The following is a 27,143-nucleotide window of genomic DNA, read 5'->3' as shown; positions in this document are numbered from 1 at the left end:
GGCTTTTTTTTTTTTTTTTTTCCTTCTACCCGAAATTAAGAATTGCTACATTTTGTAAAAAAAAAAAAAGGAAGGGAAAAAAAAAAAAAAAAAAAAAAAGAAAAGCAGTGCAGGGTTGAAAAACAACAGAAAGAATCGAGAAGGAATGGCTTTTGTTACATTTGACAGCCCTCAGCTAGCTGCATAGTTGGATTTATAAAAGGTTCTTTAAGAGCAGCAGCTTTTCATGGTGTAAGAGTGCCACACAGCTCTGGTTCCTGCAGTGCCTCACACCAACAACTTCAAAACTAACTCACTGCAGATGTCCCTATGATCATCTAATCAGACATCAAAAGCCATACACTGACAAGCTCCTGTGCTGATTAGGAGTGTTCTATGTATGTTCCGCCGCGTAAACAGACACACAGTAGTTGCTTTAAAAATAGATTCACCCACATCAGAATTCCCCTTTGAAAAACTCAAACAGTTTGGAACTCCCCAGCTGAATGACAGAAAATTCTTTTAAATCTCCCCAGATCAGTTCCACACAGCAGTATCTCAAGAGCAGGAGTTAAATTATTAATAGGAAAACTTTTACCAGGAAAAAAGTAAATGCCTTCCAGAATTTAAAAACCTTGCTATTCTGAATGACAGTCTGAGACCACAGCACCTCAGGGAAGCAGGCTGGCCTTTACCCTGCAACACACACTCTCATACCCACAATGCATTTCCATCTCTACTTTATTTGTTGTCTAATTATTACATGTCAACAAGCACTGGATTTAAAGCGTCACAAGTGCATCATCCTTCCAGCACTGCAAGTTCTTGAAGAATTACTGTATTTCTCCCGATCTCTGGTTTCCTTCTCATAGCCCACCTCCTGAAATCACATAACTAGGGGAGAATTTAATATTGAAATTCTAACACATGCCAAGGAATCAATTTAAAACTACCTGACCTAGTCAGGGTGAGTAAACATACTGGGCAAAAGTTTTATCTTCTAAAATCAGACACACAATATAACCCTCATGGCAGTACAGTCCCTTAGCTCGAGCCTTAGCAGAAACCCACTGGATCTACCCCAGATACAGACTCTACAGCATTACTCCATCACTGTGTCAGAAACAGACCTTTTGTGCCCTGCCCTGCTTTTAAGTAGCCTGAGTAGATGAAGTAATATTGCTGCCCTTTTCTTATAACAGAATATTCACACATTTTGAACATACTACTGATAATCTTTATCTCAAAGCCAAGCTCTGATTGTAGCATACCTTTATATTTTCGTACGTACATAAAATAGTACACAAAAGAAAAAATCACAGAGCTGCATCCTTACACACGCTCACATTATGCTAATCTGCAGACACTTAATCAGGAAGGCTAATACATTACAAACACAATTAACAGCCAGAAGAACCAGAGGCAGTTTTGACCCTTTTTAACAAGGGCTTGAAACATAAAAATGTTCTGATTATATATGAACCTTACCCAAAATTGCAAATTATATGTCCACAATGCATAAAACACAGCCAATTTCAAATCACATCTAGGTAAAAACTGAAATTGTATCGAGCCACTGCAGCAGCTCTTCAATTGATCCAGCATCTCATTGTATCTTTAAATATGGATAAAAGCAATTTAATCAGCCATTCCCATTGATTAACTCCAAGTTAACCTAAGTATTTATGGAGGAAACATGCAACTATAAAAGAAAAGAAAGTCATGCAGAACATAGCATGCCCATAATAATCAGGAAGTTAACAAGAGGGGGTGAAACCTTAGTTCCACCAGAATTAATGCAAAACTCCCATAAACTTAAACAGGACCACAATTCTCCAGTGAACACTCATGACAGATCAAGTCTTAAGATAGTAGGGAAATTCGTCCCTGGGCAAAAAGAGGGATAAGCAGAAGTAATAGCTCCTGAAGGTAAAGTTCAGATGTTTTAATTATACCTTAGCAGCTACCACCTGGATGAACTGGACTGAGCAAAAGCACCAAAACATATTCTGCTCCCAAAAAGTTCAAAACCTCAAACCAACAGAACCCCACAATTTAGACTTTCTGATCCGCTGCATCTTTATCAGAATGGACCTTGAGTAGATGGATCCATCTAGGAACTTCTGAGTTGGCACAGAGAACCTGAATCTGCAGCTCCTCTCAGCAAGCTGGGGGACAAATATTGAGCAAGTGTTAGGTGGTCAAAGAATGCTTCCTCCTTCTGAAAGGCTCAGTCACACAGCTTGGCCTCACTCCAGGGGAGATCCCTGGTGGAAGACTTCACACCCGTTGCTCACCCCACTTTCTGAAGCCAGGCCACTCACAGCAGAAGCTACGGCCACCAAATTTTTCAGAGAAGTGCATTAAACTAACTATGCTTCCCTGAGATCCTTTCTCTAGAGACTTAGAGAGGGAAGTTTCCATTTTTAAAAGCCTAGCCAGGGCTCTGTGATTTTAACTAGACAGATCTTAACAGTTGCCTTCATAAAATAACAAATTCATTAACAAACACCTCTTCTTCAATAACAAATTCAGATGTTTGTTAGCCCTATTTTTCCCTGATTATAGTCTCTAAATTTTTTAGTGGCAGCTATCATGATAAGGAAGGAGAGGATTGGATGAAAAAAGAAACTCAAATTTTGTACCATCTGTTAAATGACTTCCAGTCTGAGAGAACAGATGCTGGACTTCACTATCAGTTTTTGATTGATCTACAAGTATTTTGTTAATTGGGGCTAAAACTACAGCTAAGACAAAATACATGTCAGATAAAATATGAAAGAATAGTTCAAATTCTTCTCAGACTACCTGGTCACTCAGAAATGATTTTTTTAATTTTGGTAATCATCATATGGCATGAAAAGAAAAATAATTTTCCTTTGAAGATTTGGTATAACATCTAAAAAGCAGAATATATGCTCTGCTTAGATTCTGCAAATACTGTGAACAGCTCAAATGGTTTATCAGGTTCATCCAGTTCACCTGAACCGGATAGTAATTTCCTTTTCTTATATTACTGCGTTTGCTGTTTTGTTTTATGCATTACTTATTGTACATCTGTCCTGCGCTCCCCTAGAGACAAATCAGTGCTGTCTTCAGAGATTCATGAAAATCACCTCCCAAAAATCTGATCAACTACTGATGTATCAGTACACTGCATGTAAGACAGCACAAAGAGTAACTACAAGTATTTCCACATAGAACCAAACTGTCAGTTCTACATGTGCCAAACACCAAAATACCAGAAGTGCCAAAACAATTAGGCTAATTATGGAAGTCAGTTTCAATTACAAAATGATTGCTACGGTAATTGTGACATAAATACAGGGACTTAAAACAATTTTCAGTGCATGTACTAAAAATTATCTACAAATAGCTCTGGTTTTTCTAACTTGCATGTGAATGCAAGGAAGCAGTTTAATGTGAAAAAATATGTGTTTGTGGCAAAGGAAATGCTGTATTAATTTTAAATTTTCAGCAGCAATATACAGAACAAGTGAATTTTGTCTAAATACTGCTTTAATACTTGCAAGAAGGAGCGTAGCTATATTCAAAATGCAGTGTTCAGTTGTTTGTGCCATGTTTTTTCATTTGTCAGATATTGATTCTTCCCTGTGTTTTAAAACAATCTGTACCTAATTTAACCTATGTTATTTAAGCTTTCTACGCTTCCCAAAACATTATGCCAAAGCATATTTCAGTATGATTGACGACGAGACTTTTAGAAGTGGTACTGTTGCAAAAATAAGAGCTGCTGTAATGTATTTTGCTGTAACAGATTTTCACTTTAACAATAAAAACTTTCAACCTTCTGGGCCTTTTTTCCCCCCACTTACATGACATTTTAAAAAAATAAGAGAGCATTCTCCACTGTTGTTATCTGTCCAGCTTTGACTGGTACCCCTACAGCTGACGGAGGGATGCTCTGTATTCTAGGCATGCAGAACTCCTTTAGGCCTACATGATTCTTGTGTACAGATGCAAGTTAGTGAAGCACGGTCATGTTTTAGCCTCCAAACATAACTGCAGTCCTCATAGCATGGCACAAAATGTGCTTATCACCACTATTATAATATTTAAAAAAAAAAAAAAACAAGCCAAGAAAACACTATCTTTGACAGTCAAAAAGAAAAGCATTCAAAACATGTCCTGGAATGCAACAAATTTCACCATTTTTTCCATCTTCTTTTCTTCAAATTTTCATGGTTATAAAATACCAGAGGTCAGCATTGCATGACATACTCACTTTAGACATTTATCAAATTTTCAGAGAGAGCAAGATCTGCACTGTTAACCAAGAATTCTTCTTTGTACTTCCATTTATCAGACTAACTCAGTATTTCATTAATATGTAAGTTCTTGCAGCAAACATCAAGAAAAACCTCTTGGCGCAAACAGGTCTGACAAACGACACAGGACTTTGACAAAGTCCAGCCCCTTGTAACACCATAATGTACTTGGAAAGTCACTAGCACTTTTAAAATTGCACCATTTAGCAAGTACCACAACCATTGCAAAATAAGATGAACACTAAATATTCAGATGCACACGTATTTGGCCATGCAAAGAGAAACAACGAACAGTCACCTAAAATCCTGTGTTGGTCTTCAGAATTACAGAGTTAAGATAAGACCCATAAAACATCATTTCCATGCAAGTCATCTGACTTCCTATTTACTTACCTCATTCACGTGAACTTAACTGGAAGTATAGTTATAAATACAGCATCTTCGGCTGAAAAGATTCCCACCTCCAGCATGTGTTGCTGAAACCCAGTTCTTTTCTCCTGTTCCCTAATGTACCAATATGGTCATTTGTGGAATCCTGCTATAAACTAGTTGTCATCTAGGCTGAAACACACCCAATGAAGAGGCTGGGGGTTTCTGAGCAGGTTTTTTTTTTGCTTTGAAACAAACCAGGGATAGTTTGGTTTACACAACAGGGAGTGAACTGCAACACTGTACAGGGAAGCTAAAGGGGAAAAGGCATAAATTTCACAAGCAAATGAAAAGCAGATGCAACTGTGCCATCATTTAAGGCAGCATTCATTTGGCATAAAGTAGTGTAGAAGCAGACCCACCAGAGCTTTCTAGGCAAGCATCGTCTATGAAAAAGCTCTATTCTGCTTGATACACATATGTATCCCAGCTGACACTCAGACATTTTACAGATATAAGTAATATAGAAACACCTTCCCCACACACAAACACGAAACTTCAGGCCTTAAAATTGCAAAGTAAAAAATGTGGCCCAAGTGTGACCAAGACAGTATCACTTCTAGAAGACTGAAGACAGCCTACAATAACATCTGATTAAGAGTTACTGCCTCCTCACCGATTGTATCTTTGCACTAATATTTAGCAATAGCAATGTTGAAAAAAAGAATTGTCCTCAAAAGAGAAGAGTAAGGTTGTAAAACAGAAAAGTGAGAGAAAGAAGAGACCGTGCAGGGTAGTAGTAGGGTGCCAAAGGAAGACAAAAATGCCATGAGAAAATTAGGGAAGTGAAAAAGGGTGCAAAACCAATGAAGTACATTTTTTGCACTAAGCAACTGGACAACATGATACTGAACAAATAACCAAATGCTAAAAGTTCAGTTCATATTCCAGTGCCTTATGTCACCATTGAGCTTTATGTAAATCTCTTCTTTTAAAAAAAGAAAACCACTGTTAATTGACTGTATCATCTAAAATATCCATTTTGTCCAGAGAAAACTCTTCCCTTTATAGAAAATGAATACGGTGCACTTTGGTTTAGATTCAAATTCATTTATAGCTTATAAATTTCCGATATACCAACAGGTAGGAACAGTTTTTGCCTTTAAGAGAAAGGAGAATTACATGACACTTACTGCCACAACATGCTTGAGACTGTGGTCACTGGGATGAGAAGCACTTGGGTGGAAGTCAGCAGGCGGGCCCAAAGCTGGATCACTGCTCCTGCGTACTAGGAGTGGTGTGCCTAAGAGACAAAATAAAGAGCAATGGTTCAAGGGTGCTACAGGAACACAAGGAAAAGCTTCATGTGATTTAATTGAGAGGTGTACAGTGCTGAAATAAAAGTTTTCCTGTGGCAATATCCACCTGGGGAAAAAAAACTAGATTTGATGGTGTTGTGCCATTTAGCATTTACTAAGCTAAGAAGAGAGAAAAATTTAAGCTCTGTTTTACAGACTTTTGTTCATGAGCTACTAAATAAGGTGAAAACTTCTGACAAACAGGAGAAAAAGGTAACTTCCCGGAAAAACAAATGAGTAATGTGACTACATGTACCATTAAGTTCTGACAGGGAAATCACAGACTTGATCTAAGGAATAACTGCGAATACAAGAAGAACTGGACTGCTACGGTTAGTTCCTGCAACTGGTAGTCATTACTTAACTAAACCAGAACACGTGGTCTAAAGCCTTTCACTTAATACTAAGGATAGCTCTCATTGAGCTGTTCCCCATTAAACCACCAAATTGGGATCTCACAATCTCATTTTCAACTGTTCTTTACTTTCTCGTGGATTACGTCCAACAGCCACACTGAGCAACTGCTTGCCTCTCCCATATCAATTACACAAGCCCACATTTAACCTGTATGGAAAATCACTTTGAATATGATGTCATGACCATACACATATCTATGTATACGGTCATAAATTTTATTTCCATAAGCTCACAAGATGCAATCGTCCATCATCGCTACTTCTGTGCCATCCCAACCTGAGGCATGTAAATGACAGATCAGGCACAGGTTTTTGGGGACAGAGGCAGCTGAGGGATAAATGGATAACTCCCTACATTAACTTCATTTAGTATCTAACATGCCTTGGGCTGGCTTTGCAGACACAGCCTAAATAAGGATATAAAGAGGAGAGGGGGAAGAGATTTTATTCACAGCAACTCTGCTTCCCACTGCCAACTGCCAGGATTCCCAGGGAACAGACGTAGGCAGTTGCAGTTGTTTCAGAGAAGCTGTAGACTAAACAGCTTCCTCTTGCAGGCATCTCCAATTAGACTCATCAACTATTCATGTCTATTCTCATGCTGTCTGGGAATAACCTCAAAGACCAGTCAGCAGCTTCTAGTGACGTAGCCATCCAGTTAGCAGAATACACTATAAATTAGTCCCTGCAAAAATTCCAGGTGGGGTGAGAGGGAAAACTTTAGTAATATGAGAAAGGAATTTCTCACATTATCCAAAATGAAATAAAAATTACTCCCCCCCCAAGTATTTCCAAAATCATTTATCCATAGGCAAATAAAAAAATTGAGGAGAACACTGGCCTATGACAATAATTTTTCAAGTGTTGCAAGCGAGTGAAAATAAGATTATAATTGTCAGTTATAATATTAATTATAGTAGCTGGAACTGATGGCAGCAATAATTACTAGATCTATAATAGAAGTTTGAACGTTCAACAGTTTCCTCATTAGAGAGACGCTAACAAAGCCAGAGTGACTGTACCACATTCACTCACAGCACAACTTTGTAATTATAGCTGGAATAAATATCAGCACCTGATGGTGAGGAACAACCAGAGAATCTCATACTCCTACCCTTTCCCATAGCAACAGTTTTTATACACAGATAATGCCTTCTATCTCCACTTATGCAGGAAATCAATAAGAAAAGCAAAAGTAAGACTTAAATTTGTGTCCTGGTATTGAGGAAATACTCAAAAATCAAAAGGTGAATATTGTTTTTTGTTCCAAGTGATTATCATCTTGTTATCAAGAGTTATGCATGTTTTTATAAGGAGATTCTGAAGAAAGGGATTGATCACCACACTTATGCATTTTGTGTTATTTTCCACAAAAAATTTCACAGGTGTCAGTAGGTCAAAAGGAACCAAATCTCTCCATTCAAATCTTCCTGTCCTTCACATGGTGCTGAAGTTTTTTTTCCCTCTAAGCACATTTGGTAAAAAGGTGTACAATAGCTAAAGCCAAAAAGCATTGGATTTTTAAGTTACTCCCATCTTTAAGATAAATACTTATTCCTTAAAATAATTGTTTTCCAAGCCAAGTACGATTGAAGTGTTTCTGGTAACCCATATCCAATTTTCAGTCTCTCTTCAATACAACAGTTTGAAAACACATGCTAAAACACCTTTCCATGATTCAGCACAACTTAGTCTCCAACTCCTTTTAACATAAACATGACCAGTACAAAGAAACGCTCTTGCTAAACCCCCAGAAAGCCCGTTGCATTAGTACATTTATTTGTAAAACTTTCACAACTCAATGAGCCATATTTCAAATTCAAATTACAACATACTGTTGCTTATACTCTTCAAGGCCATCATCCTAAGCCCCTTTTCTCACTTCTGCTCTCCTTTTTCCACAGTGAGAAATCAACAGTAACTCAAAGGGGATTAAAAAAATTCCCCACAGTCAACTAAAGAGGCCAAAGATTGGGGGGAAACACGACCCAACCCAAAAAAATCACTTATATCAAGCTCACTCCTCCTCTCAAAGCCAACACTGACATTAGATCTCTCCTTTTGCAGAGCTGTCTTGTAAAACCAGCCTCATTTCTCTCTCATTCCTCTGGCTGAGAGAAAGATGAAGTTTCCCATCACTGTGACTGCTGGGAGACAGGACCCTCATTTGTTCCAGGGCCTCCCAGCTTCCACAGCAGTTGAAGGATGTCCTCTGTATCGCACCATTGGCATAATGCTTGTCTAAGACGACAGGGCCATACTTCACCACTTCTGTCTGCTCCCTGTATTGACTGCTGCAAGGTGCTGGTTTTACCACATTCTCCCGTCCTCAATTTTGGAGACCTCCTTTCCCTTGCTTTCTGCCACTGTTTTCCAGAGAAACTGAAGCAAAATTACTTTATCCAATTCTTAGTTTACAGCTGCCTGAAGTTTGAAACCAAAGTTTGCAGGAGCAGTGGGATTATAAATACTGCTTTCCAACTTGGGAAGATGGCCTTGCAGCTATTTGCTTTCTTTTTTATTCCTGCAAGTTTTTCTTATTGCCATGAGGTTATGAAATTTATGTTGCTCGTCTGGAATGCTTCCCTTCTTGCACAAAAACAACTGAACTTTTTGACCATTTCCTACAATGCTTTTTCTTTTCTCTCTATTTGTTGTAAATTTTAGGGTCCTGTAGATCATTTTCTTGTTGAAGAGAAAACCAGAGTCTATTGTCTTAATTTTTAAAAATATATTTACTGACATACAACATCATTTCTTGCACAGAGATACCACAAATCGTAACATCTCTATGAACCAAGTCAGCTGCAGTCTTTAGCTAAAATGACCCAAGCAGTCCCCCTGGCCCTCACTGTTTTACACGCACACACCACAAAGACACTGGGGTGTGAAATGGACCCTCTAATGTGGGAAAACAAATAGCAAGCAGGAAGATTAGATGTAAGACTTGAGAAGAAGCGGCACTCTCCCTCTTTGTGGGGAGAATCCCTTATTCTCTTTCAGCAGACAGCCATTCTCAGCGACCCCCTGAGCTAACCAATTCTTCTCCATCTCCCCTTCTCTGCAGCTCAGGCTGCTCTCTGCAGTAAGAACACCTTCCCTGCCACTCAGTGCCTCCCAGCCCGGGCATCTCCCGTAGGCCAGCCTCTCCCTCCCTCTTTGGTACTGCACACACAGGGCTCTTGAAAGCCAAGCACTCTGCAAGAGAGAAACCTCCCCAAATCCCACTGCCCAGGACTCAACCTGACTCAGGAGTCAGACCATATCCATTATACATACATACCTTGAATTTGATCATCACTGTCTTCCTTAGACATGGATGAATGTAATAAAAACCCATTGCTGATACCATTTATTATAGACATACTATAGACAACTATACGTATTTACTTAATGAGATTCTGTCATCCTTTTTCTTCCGTCAGGGAACAAAATGTTGCCTTTTTCGTTACTGCTTTCCTTTTGTCATGCTGTGTTTTCCATGTTACTCTACTCATGCTATTGCATTTGTGCTGAACATTTATAACAACCAGTGTAAGCTCAAGCAGAAAATTCATTTTTTCCCTGAATGATGAGACACAGAAAAACTTCTTTCTGCATACAAAGTTGATCACACAACCATGTTATTTACAAGTATCACCGTTTTGTGCCAGAGGAACTCAGTTTGAAAAAACTAGTTCTCCTCATCTTGCTGCATTGCATCAGTAATTTATAGACAAGGAAAATTCAAACACATGCCCAAGACTAAAATTTTTCTGATTATGACAGCTTTTAACCTCAGTCACTTCAGGGTGTATTTCCTCTTCTTTCAAAATTAGCCTAGGATACCTTCTATTACGGTACCATAGCACTTTCTAAGCACGTGGATGTCTCACCCTTATTCACAAGACATACTCTTTGACAAAGCTGATTAACCCTTGTGGCCAAGAAGGTCAATGGCATCCTGGGGTGCATCGAGAAGAGTGTGGCCAACAGGTCAAGGGAGGTCATCCTCCCCCTCTACTCTGCCCTGGTGAGACCCAATCTGGAATACTGTGTCCAGTTTGGGGCTCCCCAGTTCAAGAAGGACAGGAACTGCTGGAGAGGGTACAGCAAAGGGCCACAAAGATGATTAAGGGCCTGGAGCATCTCTCCTACGAGGAGAGGATGAGGGACTTGGGTCTTTTTAGTCTTGAGAAGAAAAGACTGAGGGGGTATCTAATCAATGCTTACAAATACTTAAAGGGAGGGTACCAGGAGGACAGGGCTGGTCTTTTTTCAGCGGTGCCCAGTGACAGGACAAGAGGAAATGGGCACAAAGTTGAGTATAAGAAGTTCCACCTAAACATGAGGAGGAACTTCTTTACTGTGAGAGTGGTAGAGCACTGGCATAAGCTGCCCAGAGAGGTGGTGGAGTTTCCTTCTTTGGAGACATTCAAAACCTGCCTGGACAAGTTCCTGTGCAACCTACTCTAGGCAGACCTGCTCTGGCAGGGAGGTTGGACTAGATGATCTCCAGAGGTCCCTTCCAACCCCATATGACTCTGTGATTCTAAGAAGTCCTGTGGTTTTTCTTCCTTAAAGTAAACTATCATTTAATTTAAAGCCATAAAGATCAATCTTTCCCTTTTGCTAGCATTACCCTTAAAAATTAGTAACTACACAGATTCATGGTTAACAGTATATTTTCTCTGAACTCTTATGTTTTGGAAATATTTTTTTAAACTGCAAATATGGTTGAAACAAGCATATGGTAGAAACTACACTCAGATTTAAATTGGTTACATCAGAAAAAAAAAAAACCCAGGAGAGAAGTTCTGCCATTTGTGCACAATTAAAAACTGAAACCTTGCATCAACACAATGGCATAAGAAACACCTCCAAGCTAGATGTGATCCTATTTTCTTATTTTGCATTTGTTGGGGGTTTTGCTGCTTTGTGGTTTGTTTTTTTAATTTCACCAAAAAGCTGTACACAGACATTAAAACATCCCCTGGATAGGAATGCATTTTGCCTCACTTAACTTAAGCCTTGTGACAGATCAAAAATCAGCATTTGAGGCTAAGAGGGGGCTGACTAACCAGATGTGATGGGTTTAAGAACACTGTGCAACCTCAGATAAGTAATGTAAGGTCTGGAGTTCAGGATCCGAGCATGGTAGGTGAACACTGGAGCTACATCTGTCCCTCCTGGGATCCCCCTCTCTTCAGGGTCTCTAGGCTCTTAATTCTGGAAACAAAATTGATGCCTAAATTTAGACAGCTGAGTATCACTCAGAGTGACAACTACCTCAAATAAAGATTATTCCAATCCTTCCTTAGTTTCGCTCTTTTGCTCTTAAGTCTCCTTGCTCAGGAAAGCACAATTCACCTCCAGGCTGAAATCCTTTTATTCTTTGGGATTCAGGTTGCAGGTTGCTGTTCCAGGGCCAAATTCAGAAAACTGCTGAAGACAACCAGAGCTTATCGCCCACAAGCATATTGGTAGGCTGTACTATCTATAATGCAGTCAAATTATGTACTAAAAATTGATTTTAGCATTGCTTAGGGTGTAAACACTCCCAGATGACCTGTGTAAACTGACAAATCAAGCAACGTAGGAAATGCAAGCACATGCATTGCCACTGCATCAGTGGCAGCCAACATATAAGGTTGGTTTGTTTGTTTTTCCAGGGAAGAGGGAAGAACTATTTTAGAGGAAAACAAAAGATACACTTGAACAGAATACCATAAGTGGGTAGAAAGAGATTTACAGTAAGTCACCTGCACAGTTAAAGTCATAATTTTAATTTCTGCTCCTGCATATAAAAATGCTGACTATGATGGGAAAAAAACCGTCCATCAAGTCTGTATCAAACTGTCAACTGTTAAAGGCCGTATCAATGACAATTACTCTGCTGCCTGCTTCCAAATTACACTTGCCCAGACAGACAGACAAATTATTTTCTCACCTGCATGTGCTTCAAAATATTTTTTTAGAGCTCCTTCTGAAGAAATCACAATAAAATTTCAAGTCAGAGCTGAAACAAAACACCATAAATACTATATGCATGCACACACAAATGTGAAATTGCATTTCGGCATAGACAGTTCTTGGCTGGAAGATCTCTGAACAGACACAACAAAAATAACCACCGTTTAAACCAGAAAGTCAGAATGACTTTTAAACTGGTCCTGTCATGAGACAATTCAGACACTGGAAACGAAATATTACAAACAGGATATTAATTTGTTTAAACATAGGAAATATCATTAATATGTGTCTATTTTTCTTCTTTTTATCAGAGATTTTTTACATTAACAGGCATACAGAGAGTTCTGCCAGTCAGCACTTTTTAAGAGCACTAAGCAATCAGTGTGGGTAAATTTGGTCACCCTCAGATTTATTGCTCACCACCACCTGAGGCACCATATAATGGTTCTGCCATGTACTTAAAATGTAGCTGACATTAGCTTGTACATTCTACCTTGTGATAGGACTGTACCAATTCTTTTTTATTTTTTAAATATGTAATGCTCCGACGATGTGACTTTTATGTTTAAAGCTAACTCAAATTGCTCATAATAGCACCTATCAATACAATTTCAGATCTACAGCTTTCTGTTCTTTCCAAAGTGCATACTGCACTTTTTAAATTCCCATGGATACAAGATTAGATTAATGAACTAGGATGATGTAACAGTTAAGACAATTGACTTAAATCTATAAACAGATGAAAATCCATTTCCAGCAAGCTCTCACTTTTACATACTAACCCAGTGCAGAACAAAGTATTTCCCTATCACTCTAAGTGCAGTGTACTTTTTCTTACGTAGAAAAATAAAAGCAATCATCTACAAGTAAAAGCCATAAATGCTTGAGACACAGAATGTTTTGGGGTGGTCTTCAAAAGAATTATTTTCTCTAGTTGCACGCGCTATAACACATTAAGTCAGACTTCAGTCACAAAGCACAAGAACTGTTCTCACAGCTTTTATGACCAGAATGAAGTTTCTTTGGTGCTGTCGCTGTCAAGAAATGACAACCAGCTAATGAAACCACTATGGAATATTTACATTTACACCTTTTGGATTTTCAAAGATGGACACATAATAATCACCTTTGTACATTATGTCAGTAATAAAGTTAATCTAGATCCCATTTTCAGGGTCAAAATCTGCATCCATATGAAAAGTTAACCACTGCCCATCTTAAGGCACTAGGATATGTACGTAGCTACAGAAGATGTGCAAGTAACACTGCTACTTTCTCCCAGTTTCAGAACTTCTCTCAAGAAAGTTTCCAGCTGAAGGATGTGGTCAGTTTGGATCTTAACCAGGTATTCTTTTCTTACACTTAAGGTCACAACGCACATCAGATATAGAGTAATTTCAGGATCTTCTCACCTCTGTCACCTCTGTGCTCCTAATTCCAGCTCTTCGTGAGACAGACAGGGAATGTGCAGAGTTACTGAAGTGCTGAGAGCACCATGACTCCACTCTCACAGGTATTGGCTGCAGATGCTATGTAGAAGAGACCAGGCAGAAGGGACGGAGCTGTAGCAGAATCCCCCTGGCGCAAGGATTAATCACCTCACTCACAACAGGGAGTTGTGATTTTTTTTCCCCAACCCAAGCTCTAGGAAAATGTGCAACTCTTATCCTTGCTGGGCAGACTGATTAGGAGCTTTGTGAGAACACACTGGCTATTACCAACAAGAATCAGCACTTTCACTACAGGCCAAGCTTTCTTTTGTTCTTGTCCAGGTGAAACATCTTGGTGAATCACACCATCATTGTGCCCCCACTGAGTGGTCCCTCAGCCTCCAAATTCCAGCTTCAGACACAGGATTAAAAATTAGAAGAGCTTCACACATTTTCTGTTTTTAGAGTATTATTTGGAAAAAAAAAAATAATTTGTATTAAATTAGAATTTACACACACGCAAAATTTTTTGGTTTAGGGATGTGGGGTTTTTGTTTTGATTTTTTAAAATGTAATCTCTTTCAAATGGCATTCAGACATCAGTGGAAACTAAACTTTAGATATACTTAAAAACACCAGTCACCATAGCCATCCAACTTGCTGAATACAGCAAAAAGCATTCATCTTATTAAACAGAATGTTTTTTAAGCAGCATATTATCTGTAGTTACTGAATTTAAATCAATCATTTTAGGCTAATATATCCTATAAGATTTTAAAACTAATAGATCTCAGACTCTCGCACCTCATTTTTATTCAGAGATTGAAAGGTGAAAATAAGCATTTCTTCTATTTCAATTCCCAGCCCATTTCTCAACTTCAAATTAAATACTTAATGAACTGTACTAGTTGAATAAACTGTCACAAAGAAAATACTCTGTGCACCTGCAGAAGAGGCCACACTGCCAAAAGCTGGTTTAGCACTTCAGCTAACATCAGTTACAGGTGCTTATGCAGTTACTTTTCCACAGTTCAACGGTTTAATTTTCTTTAAAACTTTGGCAGCTAAACTGTACAGCTTGAATATCACTTTGGAAGCATTTTATTGCTAGCAGTAGAATAGTAAAATATGTTTTCTGAATATTTTAATGGTATTTTAAAAGAGTATCACAAATTATGGCATTAGTACAGGCTTTTGTAATATTCAAATATGACCTGTGTTTTATATAACCAATCTAAATTAAGAACCCTTTCTGTTTTGACCTTTCCTTAAAAATGAAGTTCTATTATGATTATTTTCTATTCCGGTCATGGTAAACTAGTTTTAGTCTGAAATTTCAAGCTTCTTCCTGCAAAATTTAAAAGACATTAAGATAAAATAGTGAAATCTCCTGAACTTAAAACTTTCTGAGAGGTTTCAAGGAACTATAAGACCATAAAAGCAGCTATACTGGGTCCACCTCACCCATCATCTCGTCCCTACCTGGGATAGCAAATATTCAGGGAGAGGTGGTAACAAAGCTTGCAAAAAACTAATGTTTGAAAACTTTTCAAATCAGAGTGACATCTAGACCATATTTTAAGTCACTGGTGAGCCACCTCCTGTGAATTTGTCTAATTCTAACTCATTGATTTTTGGCCTGCAACACCAAATTACACAATTTAGTTGAATGCTTCATGAAAAAGTTAGTTTAGGATTGTTTTACTGTTGAATGGTAGCTTTGTTTGATACTCCTCATTTTTACATGGTGAGGAAAGTGAATAATCATTACCTATAATTCTGTCTTAATTAATATGGTAAAATGACTACTTCTGTAGAAAAATTAAAAAGGACTCAATCACAGAGGGTCATTTGTCCCTTTTAGCAGGGTGGTTAAGAAGTGATGACCAAAATACTCTGCAGGATTAATCTTTCCAGTGAACATACTACATCCTTCTTTTACTAAATGTCTACAGTAAACAGACTTCCATGTAATGAAGTAATGAGTTACCAAGAAAGCAAAACAGCCAGTTTGTCTACGGGAAAATTGTGCAACATATTGGGAGGGAGGTGCATCTTTTGCCAACTATGTTCAGGAGTAGTAAATACACAACTCTCCATTTCACTTGGCTGAGATTCTAGATATCTGTTGTGAGAAACAATAAAAATCTGAAGTGGCACTTCAAAGTAAAGAGACAAAAAACTATCAACGAAGGCTCTTGAAAGGGTAAATTAAATAGAAAGCAATGAAAAAGAACTACATGGCAACGGGCAAACTGAATCATTTAGCTGTTATTTGCAACTTCTGTAATGATGACGTTCCTAAAGATGGGTTCGTCTGTACACTGGAACATGTTCATACGGAAGCAAACAGTAAACAATCATTAGCAAACAAACATTTCAAAAAATGTGCAAAACGGTATTAGTTTGGTTTCTTAAGAAAAAAGGCGTGATCTACTACCTCAAGATCTTTTGTTGAAAGTCTTTTTTTTTTTTTAACACTTGAACAATTTCAAACTATCAATCAGCCAAGCTTAGCAGGCTCATTTTCAACATGAAATACACATTCTGCCATATTGCCTCAGAGCTAATACAGCACATAGTACTGCACAGATTTATAAACACACAAACACACTCCTTTGTCTTACCTAGCACTATAGTGTGCAGCCAGAGATTGCACTATAGCCTTCCACTACGATACTAAACCATAGCCTTTCAAAACATTCAGCTGCAAATATTTAGCTTATGAAGTGGGTTGGTCTGTTTCTTTTTGAGTTACTACCTTTGAAACTAGCTATGCATCATAACAATATACAAATACTTGCAAAACCAGCAACATCACAAAATTAATAGAATAGACAAAATTTTTAGGAGAAACACTGACATCAAATAAAGCGTGCCAAAAAGCAGCATAGACTTTTGTAATAGAATTTATTCTATCTTTCTAAACTCACCATCGCCATCCCCCCAAACCTTCCCTGAGGCAATAAAAGGCTGGAAATGAGCATCTCAGCTAGAGAGCTACTGCAGGAAAATGTGTAACTTGTGATGAAAAAATATTTTTCTCCCTACTTAACCTATTTTGATATTGAAATATTTCATATTTCAACCCCACGCCCCAAAGTAAGGCACAGTAAACCAAACGCAAAGGGAATACAGGCAAGGAGAATAACTGATGAGAAACAATCTTAGGGGAAATCAAAAGCAGAGGGGCTATTAATAAGAAAAGGTGTTCTTTGGTAACCGACTATGCACATAAATTTATTACCTACACTACTACTAAATTCTTGGATAAGGTGAAAGGAAAGACTGGCTTGTTTTCTAAATGGGCAACCCAAAGACAGAGAAACCCATGGAAATTTTTTTTATATAAATCTTTACAGAAAGCATTACTGTACTCTTTCGCTGCAATACAAAGATAAACTTCAGCTATGCTGTTGCAAGGCTCATTTCCATGAATCAAGGACAAGTAAGCAATACCAAACTCAAGTCATGAGGTCAAAATATACCAAGCCTGCACTCTGACTGAAATGAAAAGTTATCTTCAAACCTTTAGCTTGCCTGAAAAGAGAAACCATTTGTTTTAGGAACACAAATAGACTTTAATTGATCATCACAATTCTTTAAAACCAGATTAAACTGAATGCTGCAGAGGAGAAAAATCTATCAAGTACAGTGTCATCCCCACAACACCTATGACAAACAGCTCAAAACAACATTTGATATCATTACTATAAGAGCAGCCTTCCGGTGCAGAGAAAGAGAATAAAGATAGATTTGCTTAAGGAAATAAGCGGTATTGCCCCAAAGCACAGCAGGCTGCATGTGCTTCTATAATGCATTTCTTTTGAAACTTACCAATTTCAAAATGTTAATTTTCCCTGAGTCATACAGGAGAGAATTAGTATATGCATGTAGAACACTCAATGTTCTGACAAACATTGAAACCCTCAGCCAATAAACTGACATTGCAAGGTTAAGATGAACTAGCTTTTATGTAAAAAAAGGTGTCTTTCCTACTTATTCTGACTGACACAGCATGTATGCTGTATACAAGCGTTGACAACATTTTGTTTACCAAATGAAATTTGCAGCTCATACCTGTTCTCATAATTTTAAAAACCCACCATAATCACGTGGTTTCCTCTGTGTTTAAAATTACACTGTATATCCATAGTATCTCAACACCAGCTTGAAAGAGGAGGAACCAAATATATGCTGTTTAAAATGCCCCCAAGCCTAGATACAATACTTCTACTTCAAAGCAGATGAGAAAGAGAAAGAATTCAGTGCAAGCTCTGAAGTCTGAGCACAGAAGCAGATGACATCCATACCCTGGAGGTAACAATTTAAGCCCTGTCAGGCCTATCAAGGGAGAAACTTCCAAATACTCCTTTAAGATACCTTGCCTTCAATTCCCTTGGACTTCAAACTGTGACACTGCCAATGGAAGCATCTCTGTCAACAGGGGAATTCAAATTAAATCAGTGTTTTTAACAACCCCACGAAGCATTATTTAAGTTAGAGCAAGCCCCAAAACACAGAGAATATACTTAATCAGCTTAATATATTCCTACATGAAGCCCCCGAAACACCTTCAAGGCAACACCTTCAAGGCAACTCCATAAGGGTGCAAGTAACACATTAAAAAGACATGTCCACAACACCAACTGCATCAAAATGTAAAATCAAACCTTTTAGGGTGGTACCGTTATTATCCTGTACTAGACCTACTGAGGGTTGGAGCACTCCCAGGCAGCAATCTCTGTTTTTAGGAAACAAATGCCCACTGCAAAGATGATACATAAAATGTCCAGAACTGAAAGAATTGACTGTTCAAAAGCACAAGTGCCCCAAGATAGCTTGAGCTTCAGCTAAGATGACCATTCACGAGCTAATTTTAGGAAAGAGACTATGATCAGCCACTTCAACCATTATTTGGACCCAAGTCTTCAACTTTATGTGTGTATATATATATATTTATATATAAAGAAAGAAAATCTTCTCAGAGATTTGCTATAAAGCAAAGGCATGCAAATTTTGAAATACCAAAGTAAGACCTTTCAGTGAGAAAAGCAAGACACTTGCCCTACTTACTAGTGAAAAATTCCAAAGGGAGGCATTAAACTCCTATAGTTTACAAGAGAATTGTATAACCTGCTAACAATAACTGATACAAGCAATTATTTCCTTATCTAACCTCAATTTTAACTAAACACTAATAAAGGTATAAATTTATTGAGAAGCTAAATTTTATTGTAGTAGCCAAAAATCAAAGTAACCTAAATGTATCTGCTTCCCATAATGCTTGTAGTCAGAAAACAGCCTCAGGAATTTTCAACCTGATTCCCAAAGAAACAGTTAAAGAGGAAAGAATAATTAAAACCAAAAAAAAAAAAAACAACCACCAAAACCAGTCATCATGGAGATACCTATGCATACCTCACTTTTTTTCCTACCTTAGTATTCAGAAGTGACAAATATCACCAAATACTGTCTGTCTTCCTCCAGGCAAAATCATGACTACGTAACACCAAGGAGAGAAGTAAGAAAAAAGCAACAACTAAGTTTGCGTGCACTCCACCATCATCTATCAAATGAAGCAAATGAAACACTGAGCCAGTTATGAAGGCATTTCCAGCTCAAACTGACATGTCCATAAAATGGATCCTCCATAAATAAAGCAGTGCTTCTCCTTCCTCCCCATATCAGCTGAAAAGGAACAAACAAACTGACATCATGAAAAAACTGCTCCACTACCTACCATGCAGGGAAAACCACTAGAAAAGAACATTAAACTATTAGGTGCAAAAGGAAACCAGAAGGGCCGGTAGCACTCTTCTGGGTGCACAGAAAGTTACAAGATGGCTTATGAGGGCCAAAAGAACTACAGACATCAAAAACTCAGACAGTTCAGCTAGTTTAATTGAAAAGTCTTATAGGAAATTGAAAACTCTCACAAAGCACCTGTACTGGCATGTTATATACCTGAAACATTCTAATGACGCACTAGTGCTTTTTTTTTTTTTTTTTAAAAAAAAAAAAAAAAAGGAACATTTCTGAAGTGACTCTGACTCATGCTCTGCAGGAACAGCTACCTTGCAGTTGAAGCTAATGATCACGCAAAGCATTCCTTATAAACTAATGGTCTATGAAGAAGCACACTTTCACTGGACATTAGCTTAGCAATAGCCTGCAGGCCACTGCCTAAAATATCATGGATGTACCAGGTTCATAAGCAGATGATTACTGCTGGGTAACCATCTATTTCGAAAAGACTTATTAAAAACCTCTAGTCTGAAGTTGGTAAACATGTAAAACAAATGACTTTGAAAATATTTTAGGAAGATCACATCAATTTACACATAGCCCATTAGTTGCTACCATAAAGTTGTGTTTTACCACTCTACATTGCTAGTTCACTTTTAATATGTATTCTAAAACCTCAAATTATTAGCTAGAGAACCCCAGACAGGACTGTTAGTATCCCTAATATACATAACCCCATCCATCATGGGCTCTCTAAAGATCTTAACGCACTACAGAAGAATGTCATCCAATATCGCAGCAAAGCTATCTTAAAGATGAGAGAATGACTGTTTAATCAGACATCAGCAACCAAACAGCAGTTTGGAACAGGGACTAAAGGCAATCAAGTGAGCTAGTCTTCTAAGAGTACACAAGTTCCAAAGTGATGCTTAACAAGAGCCTTTACACCAGGCAGGAGAAGTGCTGAGGAGCTGAACAGCCAGAAGACCATCTCTGACACAGAATTTTAAAATAAACTCTCACTGGGATGCAGGTTACCTTACATTTACCATGGGCTAAACTCATGCAGCTAAAGAATATTCAGCATACTGTGATTTCACTGTTGAAGCTAAGGCTTTGTCTATCCACAGTTTTATACCTAAGAAACAAGGTAAAAAAATGGCAATGAAGCATTTACGACAGTATTTGGGGTCAGAGACATTGCAGTTTACTTCTATGCAATTTTTCAAATATAAGTCAGCTATTTAGGCATTTCGTTGCCTGTATCATTCTTTGCAAACTGTTGCAATGTCCACATCACTAGTGTACTCTGGGAAGTTCTGCTCACAAGAAACAGTCCCACAAGAAAAGCTTTCTCTGCTGCCAGTTCAGCAATAGTGTCTCAAGGTTCTCTACTTACCCACAGAAATACCAAAAATCAGTAGATTGTTTCTTCACTGGTTCAAACAGCATTAAACAGTAGTGTGCTTTTCTACATTTTGTAATAAATATATACATTAACAGCTGCTTTACTACCATTTGTATTGTAGCATGAAAGATAGTCTTTATCCAATCACATTTTCAGTCAAATAGGGATTTAATTTTTTTTACAACCAATCTATACTTATTTGTCAACTGAAACATGTACACCAAAATGTTCAGTGTTATACTTTGCAAAAAATACTCTAAAAGGTAAGCATGTGACAGTGTTTGAAACACAGTTCCACCATGGAAAGCAACCTTTGCTTGCTACATATACATTTAATCACATCCTTGCTGCCAAAATAAGACTAGCTTTTAAAAATTATTTTTTATTTCTGCTAGCAAGCAGGAGTCAATTCAATAATTAGGAAAGGAGTCAGACTACTGTGGTTCATGCATCAAGGATATTGATACAACCAAATCATCCTCCTATTTCTTAATTTACTTTTCAATTTCCCTCTAGTGGAAACTGGGACATAATTTAAGGTCGGGGGACTTATACAGCAAACATAAAGGCAAAAATTAAGTCTAAAGAACTGTAATCTGTGATGTAAAATCCAGAAGAGAAACAATTAAATTTCAGAGTGCAGACCAAGTTTATAGGAATGACAGGTAGAATATCTTTCATTTATCTCATAAAACAATCTGAAAGATAACTATGGAGACAAACACATTATATTTACGTTCTCTACTTTAAGAAGCAAGCACCCATTTAAACTTAAACTTCAAGAATATATTTGTATTGCACTGAAAGCAAAATAGAACCCTAACTGGCCGCTCTTCTTATGTTATGATTCATCTCCTTTAAACTGTATAGCAGAAGGATTCTATAAATGCTATGAAAACTGAAGTACCTGGTAGCTTACTGGTGAGCTCAAGTGCTCCAACATATAACTGTTTTACATATAATTGTGTGAGGCTGAAATACTCTTCTCTCCAACCCTTGACTTACATACAAACCACTTCCATTGATTTTTACTTTTTTTAAAATATGGCTCAGAAGCATACAGAGAACAATCTCTGCTTTCTGAAACATGCTAAAACTAGTTTACACAGCGTTATTTAAAAATATGCAATAAATGAAGTGACAAAGCATTCAATCATTGGACATTTAGCCACAAACTTTTCCATACTTCATGTTTACCAAAACCAAAGCACAAATAGATGCAAGTTATGGCAGGAATAAGTCTTTTCCCAAGATTTTTAGATATAAGAAATTCCTGTGTGTCATTAAATTCAGAATATTTTTTCTATATTCTAGAATATAGAAAAAACAGATGTGACTCATTACTACAGAAATATGAATCTAAAAAACTGCATGCAGCTTGAATTTCAATATTTTCTACACGAGGCACAAAAATGAACACAGGCTTCCATTAGAAGTTAAGTTACACAGACTCATCCAGTGAGCTTTATTAGAAGTTTTATTTTAGCTTGGTTTTGTTAATCAGCATTTTCCTTTAAAAATGCAATTAAAATAAACAGGCAAGTGAATATTCAATTTCTGAAGTCATAATCAGACTATTCCATGAGAGCAGCACATCTAGAGGTAGTATTCCTATCCTTACCCCACCCGCTTATACTCAGAAATGTTATTGCCCACCATTAGGAGACTGCTAGCACTACCCAAGAACACAGGGTGAATTGGATGATGAGCTCTGGTGGAATGCAGAGAAGTCTCTCCTGAGTGTTATTCATTTGTTAAATGCTGTCAGTGTACTACTGCTTTACAGACAGGCAGTAAGAGGATTCACCTCCAATCTGCTTTTGAAAGCTTCTATATCTAGTACCTAGGTGACAGCTTAGCCTGCTCTCAATCCAAGAAAGTATTTCAAACTGCTTTGTGTTCAACGTACAAGACTCTAGATCTTTATAATTGGAAATCAGCGTCTGAACTCTTGGCCTTCCAGGCACACTGAAATAACACAGGCAACCAGAGTTTAAGCATTTCACGTAGTACCCTCTGATTTAAGAGGGACTTAAGCAGAAGCCTCTCCTAATTGGAGTTTGCTCACCTTAAAATCAGATAGGCAAATAGACTCTGCTGTGCAACTTCTTCAAAGGCAAAGACCTGAACTGTTTGCAACCAGTATCTCCTTTCTACCTGCCAACCCCAAAACACTGCACTACCTCAGCTAATCAGAAGTATTTGGCACTCAGCAGTTTCATACTCATTGAATCTGGGATCCTCAACAAAAATGCTGAGATTTTTTTCCAATGACTTTGTTATTTGAAAATAATTTGCATAGGTTTTATCTCTTCCGCTCTCAGAAGACTACAATGAAGGATTGTCAGCAACCTACCCAGTCAAGGAAAGGAGAAAAAAAAAGAGACCCAGCTGTACGGATGGGCATAGCATACACCAGGATACAAAGCTCAGGTGCAAATTTGCCATGCTCAGGTGCAGTCTTCAGCATGAAAAGACCAACTTTTGTCATTACAATTGCCTTTACTGAAGCCCAAGGCAAACAACGACATGCTAAAAACTTTCTTTAAATACATAAAATCGGACTACAGACATGCTCAGAGAAGCAAAAAAGAAATACAAAAGCACTATATATAATTAAAAAAATAACCATGCAAGATATACATACCCAGTTTTAGGGCAGAAGGAGTCACTTCAATCTCACCACCAATCGGCTGAAAGGCAGCCAGCTGAGCTGCTACCTCCGTCTCAAAGGAGTCTGGGCTATTTCTGTCTGCCACGTTGCCATTGGTGCCATCAGTCGCATGGTGACTTTCTTGCTCATCATAAACAGCAATCAGCTATCAAAACAAAAGATAGAACAGTTTGTATATTTTAAGTATTCACAAACATCACCTGATTATTTTTTTTTAAAGCGAAAGTCATCCTTCATTGGGACTACAGATATAATTATTTTATTTCAGAAAAGCCAACAGTAAACACACGGCTTCAGGAATGCATGTGTGTTTGTGTTTAAATGCACTGACTTCAGTATGACTTACGTATGTGGTTCAGCACTGGCCTGTGCTGGCATGCTTTTCTCAGAATTAGCATGCTACCACTAGTGAGCATTAAAAAAATGTAATGCTACTGACTGACACACTGCCCAAAGGTAACCCAACCATGGAAGCTGTACTGAACAAGAAGATATATGTTTTATTTATAAGTACATAATAATTACATTCCAAGGACAAGACACATCCAGCACAGTAACAGAGTGCAGAATTTCCATAATGGCCCAACCTATGCCACTTTAAGGCTGGCTCAGCTGGGCACACGTACACACACGTCTCCACCGTCTCCTCCCATTCTCTCCTGCAAGCTTCTACCAGATACATCGCTTCTGAAAACTGTCCCTCAGCCAATGGCTCTTCCACAACTTTAGGCACACAGGAAGGTCAGGATTAAGCAACAAATAGACTGCAAAGTCTGCTGTCCAAACTCACATTAATGTCGACATGAAAATGATAAACACCAGAAAAATCATTTTTTGCCTCAGATCACCTGGCCTTTCACAGGGATGTTCCTTTTGGTCCCTACTAATACAAAGTGATCATATAACATGTACATAGCTTCATCAACAAGTGACTCGGATACATGTGGTTGGGTGTAAATTGTGTTACAGTTCCAGGGAGTTAACTGTGCTACAGTTTTGGGAAAACAATAAAAAAAAATTATTCATTCCCATTGAAACTAAACAAATTAGACTTGCTGTTCTACATGAACAGGACACTTGACACTCCAGAGCCCTCTCGGAGAGAAGAGGAGGTAACAGCAGCAGTTTCAAGCACTTTTCCTTCCCCATTACCTGACGTGGCACAGCTCTCGTGCCATACAATGATCAACACTTTGCCTAATAAGCACTGTACAAAATATCTTTGTCTTACAATGTTAATTTATTTCACTTTTTCTGAACTCCTTAGGATTACCCTAGAGTTTTTCTTAGCTAATCCTGAAAAAGACCACAAAACGTACAACTAGTTAGGCAATATTGAGATATACAAAGACACAAATTTAAAGGATTTACTACTTTCTCTCTGTGTTATTTTAAGGTATGCATACACACTCTCGATATAAAAATATTAGTACATCAAACCTCCTCTGAGGCTTCCATGGCATGTGTCAAAAATTATATCCTATGATAAGTAATATTCTGAAACAAAGAGACAAACATTTAAAGGAACTCATTCGCCTAAGGGAAAGAGTGAATATATGAGAGGGAAAAGAAAAGAAAAATGAAAAGAAAAATCCTGAAGTGCTTCTAAGGAAGAAACTGACATTTTCAGGTCTTCCACTCATTTATAATTTGGTTGCTAGAAATATGTCAGCTCATATTTACCAATGCATATTTCAGAAACACACAAACCCCTTTAAATAATTCGGTAGAAAACCTGCTTTCCTTTTCCATATGGAGGCTTTTTCCTTTCTGTGGCCTCATGAATAGCTCTTACAACATACAATTTGGCTTTTTTTTTTTTGTCCAAAGCATCTAGGAAACACTAATCCCAATAATAAAGACAACTGCCTTTATACCTTATTGCTGCACTGCAGGAAATTCACACTGAATTCATCACCAAGCCATCATTATGCCCCACAACTACATTCAGCCAACAAGGCCGCCATAGAGACAGACACCAACAGACTATGGCAATTTTCTCCAGTACCAGCAAAAAAAATAATTCATGGGGTCTTTTTTTTGTTTCTAAAGTGACTATTCATGTACATATTATTATGGAAGCCCATCACGACTCAAGGAGTTCCACAACTGTGGCCCACCAAAAGCTCTGCTTTCTCAATTTCACTTTTGATAGGGAAACTTTATTTTAAGAAAGCAGCAGTTACTAATGAAGAGGAAATTTGAGATTATGTCAGACCCTGGCACTGAAAGCACTTTAGATAACAATAGGATATGAAGCTCGCGTGACCATCTGCAATGCAGGACAGAGTAAATGGAGGTCAGCACTGATTTGATAGAAATAAACAAGTGAATTCCTCAGCTGGACCAAGCTAAGTTTCCTCACGGTTTCACACTCTAGCATAGTAAATCCTATATTAAGTTGTAATATTCTACACTTACTGCCCCAGGATGCTGCAGAAATCAGAAGTAGGGATTGGCTCAAAAAAAATTAGACAAACTGATAGAAAATACCAGCAAGAACTATTAAATGGAAATACACAAGCACTACCTCAGACTCCCAAAACATTTAGTGGTGAAAACCAGAAAAGCAAGCCAGGAGAACACTAATGTTAAAATTATCCTATTTACACTATTTTCCACTGGTCATCAGGAGAGACCAGAGCAGCACTCTGGCCTTGCACTGCCACTCTTGCAGGCTGATATATTAAACAGTTAAACAGTGCTGTTTAATGTCTTTGTCAGCAACACGGACAGTGGGATTGAACGCACCCTCAGCAAGTTTGCAGGTGAACCAAACCGTGTGGTGTATGTATGGATTGTATCCATTCCACTCTTAAGAAGGTTCAGCAGATAGGAACACTCATGTCAGCTCCTCTCCTCCCAACTCCCACAGCAGACACCTCTGCCACCACTCCTGTTCCCATTTCCCACCTAATCCACACCAGTGCTCCGTTTCCATACTCCAGGCTGGAGCAGGCAGGGCACAAGTGCAAGCCAACAGCAGGAAAACACCTGCGATACAGCCCAGGCTGGCAGAAGATTTCTCCGAGCTAAACCACACAGGCCTCACGCTCATCTGTAAGGGGGGAAGTTTCTTACAGCTGTCATTCCTCTTACGACTTCAGTGAAAAGCCCTCAGTTCTCTAGTCTGCACCTAGGCACTATTTTGACAGAATAAAAAACCAAGGAAAACATATTTCCTTACAGTACAGAACACACCATTAATTAACTAACATGATCTAGAGTTAAACTCCCCATTTTTTAGAGGGCGTGGAAAGGAGATACTTCCAGTACTGCATATAGTGATAGCAAAGATGCAACGTTTTTCCTCACCAATGAAATAAACAGCCATTTGTCTCCTAAAATGTTTATTCAGGAAAGAACTCCTCAAGATGCAGTTGCAGGAGCACCTTATCGGTGGCAATTCTAACATTATAAATACACTGCTAATCAATCAATGCATTATAAATATCAGCTTCAGCCTTTCGGAGGGAATGAATACAATTAAGATTATGTAAATTAACTATTCAGAAATAAT

The 27,143-nt window shown here is 38.1% G+C and overlaps 1 protein-coding gene across 1 annotated transcript in view; it reads right to left on the bottom strand.

Moving 5' to 3' along the window:
• Window positions 1–27,143, bottom strand: part of PARD3B (par-3 family cell polarity regulator beta) — a 399,588-nt gene that overhangs the window by 267,806 nt on the left and 104,639 nt on the right. Inside the window, exons 3-4 of the mRNA XM_014954145.1 lie at window positions 23,597–23,768; window positions 5,831–5,940 (exon numbers count right to left, since the gene is read on the bottom strand). Of these exons, the coding sequence (XP_014809631.1) occupies window positions 5,831–5,940; window positions 23,597–23,768 (282 nt within the window). The remainder of the gene's footprint in view (window positions 1–5,830; window positions 5,941–23,596; window positions 23,769–27,143) is intronic.

The sequence above is a fragment of the Calidris pugnax genome, unplaced genomic scaffold (genome assembly GCF_001431845.1).
Source record: "Calidris pugnax isolate Ruff unplaced genomic scaffold, ASM143184v1 scaffold103, whole genome shotgun sequence".
Lineage (NCBI taxonomy): Eukaryota > Metazoa > Chordata > Aves > Charadriiformes > Scolopacidae > Calidris > Calidris pugnax.
The sequence above is the reverse complement of the archived record's forward strand: the minus strand, read 5'-3'. Positions and strand labels throughout refer to the sequence as shown.